General features: G+C 34.5%; 1 protein-coding gene across 2 annotated transcripts; it reads left to right on the plus strand.

Moving 5' to 3' along the window:
* The first annotated feature begins 866 nt into the window (after nucleotides 1-866).
* LOC107799451 (BEL1-like homeodomain protein 1) lies at nucleotides 867-7,380 on the plus strand. Of its 2 annotated transcripts, none has more exons than XM_016622565.2 (8): nucleotides 867-1,112; nucleotides 1,353-1,377; nucleotides 1,512-1,895; nucleotides 1,990-2,574; nucleotides 3,661-4,043; nucleotides 4,573-4,633; nucleotides 4,944-5,238; nucleotides 6,469-7,380. In XM_016622565.2, the coding sequence occupies exons 3-8, from the start codon at nucleotides 1,524-1,526 to the stop codon at nucleotides 6,969-6,971; spliced, it is 2,199 nt and encodes a 732-aa protein (XP_016478051.1). In that variant the 5' UTR covers nucleotides 867-1,112; nucleotides 1,353-1,377; nucleotides 1,512-1,523; the 3' UTR covers nucleotides 6,972-7,380. The 2 variants fall into 2 exon arrangements, with proteins under 2 accessions (XP_016478051.1, XP_016478052.1); XM_016622566.2 differs by having other exon boundaries at nucleotides 870-983.
* The last annotated feature ends 370 nt before the right edge of the window (nucleotides 7,381-7,750 follow it).

The raw sequence follows: 7,750 nt of genomic DNA on the forward strand, positions 1-7,750 counted from the left end.
ACCCGTCAATTGGTGGAAGTAGATGTCCTCATTTTTCTTATCCCTGGCCTACTTTCTTTCTAGTGTTAAATTCACTACACACACACTCTCTCTAAAGAAATCAAAAAAAGGAAAAAAAAAATCAATATGTTTAATTAGACCTCTCTAATTTCCATCACACGTACTTAACACCAAATTATTTTATTAAACAAACAAATGCCCAGAGAAGAAGAAAAGAAGAGAGACTTTACAAAAAACAAAAGAAACGTAAAAAAATAAAAGACTCTCAATATTACCTTTTCAATCATCTATCCTCTTAAAACAGTAAGAAAAAAAAATCTCAGGTAATTACCAAAATAGTCACACTTTTTCTTTCTAATCCATTTCTTTTCCTGTGAGTTTGACAGGTGTGGGCAGGTCCGGACCTAGCTTATTAGTTATGTTCCCAAGAATCTAGTAGCTTTTGTCCAAACCCCTCATATATATTAAGAAATCTATTATATATCTATAAGTGTTTGTCTATAAGTGAGCGTTTGGACATAAGAATTGTAAAATTCCAAAATAGGGGGGAAATTTTTTTTTCAAGCAAAAATGGTATTTGAAATTTAGAGTTGTGTTGGAACATAAATATAATTTTGGGTTGTTTTTGAAGTTTTGTGAGTGAAAATTTTAAAAAATAGTTTTTTGGAGATTTTCAAATTTTCGAAATTTTCCAAAATGCATCTTCTAAGTGAAAATTAAAAATTTATGAACAAAAGCTGATTTCGAAAAAAGTGAATTTTTTTTTTGAAAAAGGAAAAAATTTCTTATGTTCAAACGGGCTATTTAAAATCTCAAATTAAGGTCATTACAAAAACTTATATATTTTAAATTTTGGATCCGACTCATAGGGCGCGTGGATGGAGGAGGATATGTTGGGAGACTAGCACTAATAAAAATCTCTTTATTCATATTCCCCTTTTGTGCAGTGGAGTTTGCAGAAAACTTAAGAATCTGACAAGAAGGCAACTTCTCAAAATCATTCTCTCTCTCTCCCTCTATATTACCTTTCTTTCTTCATCTTTTTATTAAATTTATTTTCTGTTTAGTTTATTGTTGAAGATCCTTCATACATCCTTCATACATTTGTCAGAGTAAGTACAAATTTTATTTTTCCCCATACTTAACAAACTCTGCATCTTTTTCTCTTAGTTGACACATCATAGTCAAAAGCCGTCCTCAATCAAGATTCATCAAATATAGTTTCAAATTTGAACTGTTAATTATATATTACTATAGCTCTTAGTAGGCTATTTTCTATGTCAAAAATGTTTGCCATCTATAGAATCTTGCATGGATTTATGATAAGCTTCTTCTCTCTTACTTTCTTTCAGGTTCCATCATCAGTACTATCTGCAGGTGACTTCCAAATTTGGATGGCCTAAGCTTTCTTTAACAAGATTTCTTGAAATAGTTTCATATATTGGAGGAAAAAAAACTGATTTTCTTGATTGGTTAAGCATTTAAGAGTGAGGTAAGATTTTTATATATAGGTGCTGAAATCTATGGCGATGTACTATCAAGGGAGCTCAGAAATCCAAGCTGATGGTCTGCAGACACTTTATCTGATGAACCCTAACTATATAGGCTATACTGACACTCAACAGCAAGAGCAGCAACAACAACAACATCTTCAACAAGCAAATATGTTCTTCTTGAATTCCGGAACCGCGGGGAATTTGCCCCTCGGGCAACTTCCTTCGCAAGCCCACACGCAACACTTCGTGGGCGTTCCCCTTCAGACAAGTTTTCAGGATCCGAGCCGCCCCTCGGTCCACGAAGTTTCTCATCATGGCCTTCTCCAGCGTTTGTGGAGCTCTAATGGCCAAAATAGCGGTGGTAGTGGTGGAAATGAAAGCCAATCACATATACCGTCGGTACTGAACAAGCTAGCTCTTAGAGAATACTTTATTTCCTATTATTTAGCGCACTCCATTGTTTTTTTTAAAGGGTTCAATTGATTTGTTTCAGGCCGTGGTTTCTCCCAACTCTGGCGGAGGCACAACCACGGACTTTGCCTCCCAATTGGGGTTCCAAAGACCGGGGTTGGTATCACCGACGCAACAACATCAAGGTCTTTCTCTAAGTCTTTCCCCACAACAACAACAACAACAACAACAGCAGCAGATGATCAATTTCAGGTCTTTTCCACTAGACCACCATGAGATTTCACCACACAATAATCATCAAGTTGGAATATTATCATCATCCTCACCGCGAACAAATACTAATAACGATCATATTCGAGGATCAGGGGCATCATCTTCTTCATTTTCTAATGGAATGATTGTTGGTTCTAAGTACCTAAAAGCTGCACAAGAGCTTCTTGATGAAGTTGTTAATGTTGGAAAAAACATCAAAGAGGTTGGGGCTAAGGAGAAGGACAAATTATTGGATAATGAATTAATGCCTTTGAGTAGTGATGTTGCTGCTGCTGCTCCTACTAGTGGTTCAGGTGAAAGTAGCAGCCAGAAAAATAGTGTTGCTGAGCTTACAACTGTTCAAAGACAAGAACTTCAAATGAAAAAGGCCAAACTTATTAGCATGCTTGATGAGGTACTTCTATCTAATTCATATTATATCATATTCTTTAAGTCTTTTCCCCTTCTTCCTTATCTCTTAATCAAAGTTAAATATCAAGTTTCTTGAATTGGAGTTTCGTTAGGCAAAAATATTATATGATCCAAAATTCTACTTAGAGGTTTGGTAGAATTCAGTAGCTTTTGCCCAAAGCTTGTATTTATATTAAAAAGTTCACTTAAATATGTATCAATAATTTATCCAAAACTTAATAAGCGGTCTTTCAAGAATTCAAAACCTATAAACCCAAATTTCTAGCTTCCCCTTATTTGTGTACCTTAATGGTTGAGAAGAAAGTCTGGCCTTTATTTTCATTAATTCTAGTTACTCTATTTGTTTTATTTATTTAGATTTTTTGGGAGATGGAGGGGTCAAGTTACTATTGATTCATACTTGCAATAATTGTTGATTTTTCAAAGGTACAATTTTGTTCATGTTGAAGCTAAGTAATTCCATTAAAGAGTCACCAATCACGTTGGTTCTGTGTGGTATACAAAACTGACGTTTGTGTGGTTCTAAATTTTCTTCTGCGGGTCCAACTAAAGTTAAAGATAAGAAACCTATAAGGTCTTGTTAAGTTGACAAAAATCAAACCACGTGTCCTTATTCATTTTTCTTTTACTTTGAACCTTTCAAGGTAGGAAATTAATATTCTTACCTTTCAGTTGAAAATCACTTAATTAAAATTTCTCCCCTCTAGAATATTACTTGCTCATCATGGTTAAAAATCAAAAGAAGACAATTTGGACATAACTCCAATTTGTCAAATAATGAAACATTTTTGCACAAGGTTGTTTTGTTATTTTGTCCATTATTTCAATCCGAACATGAAATAGAGAATTAAAATTGAAAACTTGGTAATTTTTCACTTACAAAATTATCAAATTTTATTTCAAGTGAAATTCTGTTCAAGATACAATTTCAACTTTCAAATACTCTTTTTCAACTTTAACTTCAAATACTCGTTTTTTTCTACTTCAATTAAATATTATCCAAACAGGAATAGTCCACTTGTTTTAAGAATTTATCTTGAAGGATATTTTTAACTTTGGATTTGGTTAGGTGGAGCAAAGGTATAGACAGTACCATCACCAGATGCAAATAATTGTAGCATCATTTGAGGAAGCAGCAGGAATTGGATCAGCAAAATCATACACTCAACTTGCTTTGCATACAATTTCGAAGCAATTTCGTTGCCTAAAAGATGCTATAACTGGGCAAATAAAGGCCACAAGCAAAAGCTTAGGAGAAGAAGAAATTAACTTGGGGGGTAAAATTGAAGGATCATCATCTAGGCTAAGATTTGTGGATCATCATCTTAGGCAGCAACGTGCACTCCAACAGCTAGGAATGATGCAACCAAATGCTTGGAGACCTCAACGAGGTTTACCAGAAAGAGCTGTCTCAGTTCTTCGTGCTTGGCTTTTCGAGCATTTTCTCCATCCGTAAGTGCAATTACTCGAAAAGCCTGCAGATATTCTTTGGATGATCTGATAATGTTATAAATTCTTATAACGATAGTTCATATAACATAAACTCACTTGAAAATAGAAGTTAACATCTGCAAGGTGATATTGTACATTGTCAAATCACTTATAAGGTAGAGATATGTAATTATTCGTAATAAGTGGAACTTATACTAACTTGAAAAATGCAACAAGTAATCTACTATAGTTAGTAAAACTGTATTGATAGTATACGAATTCTTTACCGTGTATCCTCACAAAATAAACTTCCACCATGTAGAAACATTATAAGGAGATCACAGTTACGATCTTTTTAAAATTTATTATATAAATAGAACATCTTCTTTAAAATATCATGTCTAACATATATTTCTTGGAAAATGACTAGTAAAAAGCTTTTGCCTAAAGTCATTTATCTAGAGAAAATTAAAATAAAAACTGTTTGTTCCACCCTCCAAACTGGTAGGACAGGAGATGTAACTACGAATTGTTCTTTCTTGTCTTGCAGGTACCCCAAAGATTCAGATAAAATTATGCTTGCTAAGCAAACGGGGCTAACGAGGAGCCAGGTTCTTGAAAAATTCATAATCTTCTCCTTAATTGTGCTAATAAATTTTTAAAGAGTTTAAGTTCGCCATATATGCATTGTCAATGTAAATAATTGTCACTAAAAGAAAATCTACAAGTAAATCTCCTTAAAATTTAAGATTTGACATCTTAAAATAAGACAAAATTACTTGCTACAATAGGTAAAGATAATCTAATGGTATAAAATTTTCTTATATTGACAGTTGTATATAACTTAAATGCATTCTTGAAACTTTTTCCTTTATTATGAAAGTGCGTATACCACTTCCTAATTAAATGCATGAATTGTAGGTCTCCAACTGGTTCATAAATGCTAGAGTTCGACTATGGAAGCCAATGGTGGAGGAAATGTACTTGGAAGAAGTGAAGAATAATCAAGAGCAAAATGGTTTAGAAGAAAACGCAAACAAGAATAATGAACCTAACAAAGAGATGTGCACAAAATCAAGTGCTCCACAAGAGACCACTAACCTTAGAAAGGACAAGCAAATTAGTAGCATATTGCAGGATGCTTCTCCCACAGAAATTTCTAGTTCAACCATTTCAACATCTCCAACTGGTGGCTCACTTCCAGCTCAAGCTGCAGGTTTGTTCGAATATAACACTAGACTCTCTCTCTCTCTCTGTCTTTCTCTCACTCACACACACAGCTACATCAACATTTAAACTTGAAGTTACATGCATGAATCATACTTGACGAATAACCTAGGATGACTTAGTCAATACACACACAGCTATAAAAGAGTAGCTGCCAAAACAAGCTTCCCAAGGTCGCACCTGTCCCCTTCTCTTGTGCTTTACTTTGATTATCAATAAACAAGGTAGGGGTCAATGCCAAACCCGCCATCACCATGGGAGATGAACGCCCGGGTCGATGGATAAGTAAAAATAAAAGTTCGCACCTAAGATCCGAAGGAATTTCTTGAGAACTAACTGCATACCTGAAGTTAGACTCTCTCTCAGACACACACACACATGTACTACATCAACATTTAAACTCCAAGTTATATGAATCATACTTGATGAACAACCTAGGATGACTTTGCCGATACACACCTAACTATAAAAGAGTAGCTGCCAAAATAAGCTTCCTAAGGTCGTACCTAAGATTGAATCGCTTGAGAACTAAAGAAGTTAGACTCTCTCTCACACACACACATAGCTACTACATCAACATTTAAACTCGTAGTTACATGAATCATACTTGATGAACAACCCAGGATGACTTATTCGATATATACACTTTAAACACCTAGAATAACTCACAAGAAAAAAGAACCTAAACACCATATTAAAATTTACTATATTAGTCTGGTAGTAATCGTTTACGGTGGGTGGGTAAGCAGGAGGGGTACATCGATAATGTAAAGAATTTTTATTCCACCAGTGTAAATTTACTTGTTGTAGCAGGTTACTTTTCTTATTTTTCAGGTTACTAATACCATAATTAGGGGCAAATACATAGTATTCGGTAATGGGTTCATGTGAATGCAATAAATTTTGTCCAAACTCTATATTTGTATTATGAAATATACTAAATGTGTAAGAATATTTAGGTCGGAACCCATCGTTGGTCCGGTTGTTATTGTCTTTGTTAGTTGAGATCACTGTAGGAACCCATAAACTTCCAATCCTGAATCCGCCTCTACCACGAAGCATGAATGTCTTACTGTAGTTATCTTTAAAACATCCTGACAATATAAAAATTCTTTTATATAGGTCGATATATAGGTCAACTAAGCTCATTACAATTAGTCTCTCTTAAATTGTGTGTGAATGTATTGAGACACATTATCTGACAAGTTTCTCTTAACAGGTTTCTCCTTCATTGGCTCACTAAACATGGAGAACAGTACTTCTGAAAGAAACAACAAAAAGGCAAGAAACGACATGCAGAATTCTTCAAGTAGTATTCTCTCAATGGAGACGGAAATGAAAGCCGGAGACACGCGCAAAGGCGAAAAGTTCAACGGCGATAACAGGCAAGCAAGAGATCAGAGCTACCCTCTAATGACTGCCTATAGTACAATGGGAGAATTTGGAAGGTTTAATCCAGAACAACAAATGGCCACAAGTTTTCAAGGAAATGGTGTTTCTCTTACATTAGGGCTTCCACCTTCGGAAAACTTAGTCCTCTCAGGGAGTCAACACAACTTTTTGCCTAACCAAAACATTGGGATTGAAATGGGAAGAATTGAAACTCATTACAATAGAATGAGCAATCCTCAACCTTCCCATCCAAATATAACCTATGAAAACATTGATTTTCAGAGTGGGAAACGATACGCGGCTCAACTATTGCCAGATTTTGTTTCTTGATACATATGACCTCACTCATCACTCCCTTCAAGTTTCCAGAAAAGTTTTGCAGGTAATATTGGAAATGCATGAAGACGCTGAACCTCATTGACAATGCTAGGGGAAAGAAGTTGTGACATAAAAGTACAAGAAGTTTGAGGACATTTTCAAGTAAATGATGTATAAAAGAAGGGAGTTGAGCTTTAGTCATATATAGGTAAAAATTTAGTTAGTGTATAGGTTATACGTCCAGTTTCTAATGAAGATACAATTATTTTTGTTTTTCTATTCAAATAGCTAGCTAGCTTGGATTATTTAAGGATGTTGCTGCAACAAAAAGAGAAATCTTAAGGAATGTAAACTATAGTATATTGTAAATCTGTGCTTGTATTGTCTTAATTTGCATATATTTAGATAAATTTTGCATCTACTTCTAAGGCTAGTGCTACATTTTTTGGGGGGTTTCACTTGGTGTCAAGTACTCGCTTTGAGACCGACTAATTAATCAGAATTCGTGCTGGAAAATTTCATTTTGGGGGATAAATGCTCGTTGCCAAAAGGCTACTTTAATATCGTATATCTTCTCATTGTCAATTTTGCAAAAATATGCCTTTCTTTTGATTGTACCAAAGCATGCTCGTGCTAATGGAATTGTTGAAAGTACTCAAAGTCTATCTAACTCTAGTTAGCTTAAGTAGAGTTAAGTTATTAGCGGTTAAGCAAAGTGGTTAGTTAGTTATGTAATGTGCATAAATAGGAAGAAGTAGTTTGTACAATATAATTCTTTTTCACTGAATAAC

Source organism: Nicotiana tabacum, chromosome 18 (genome assembly GCF_000715075.1).
Source record: "Nicotiana tabacum cultivar K326 chromosome 18, ASM71507v2, whole genome shotgun sequence".
NCBI lineage: Eukaryota > Viridiplantae > Streptophyta > Magnoliopsida > Solanales > Solanaceae > Nicotiana > Nicotiana tabacum.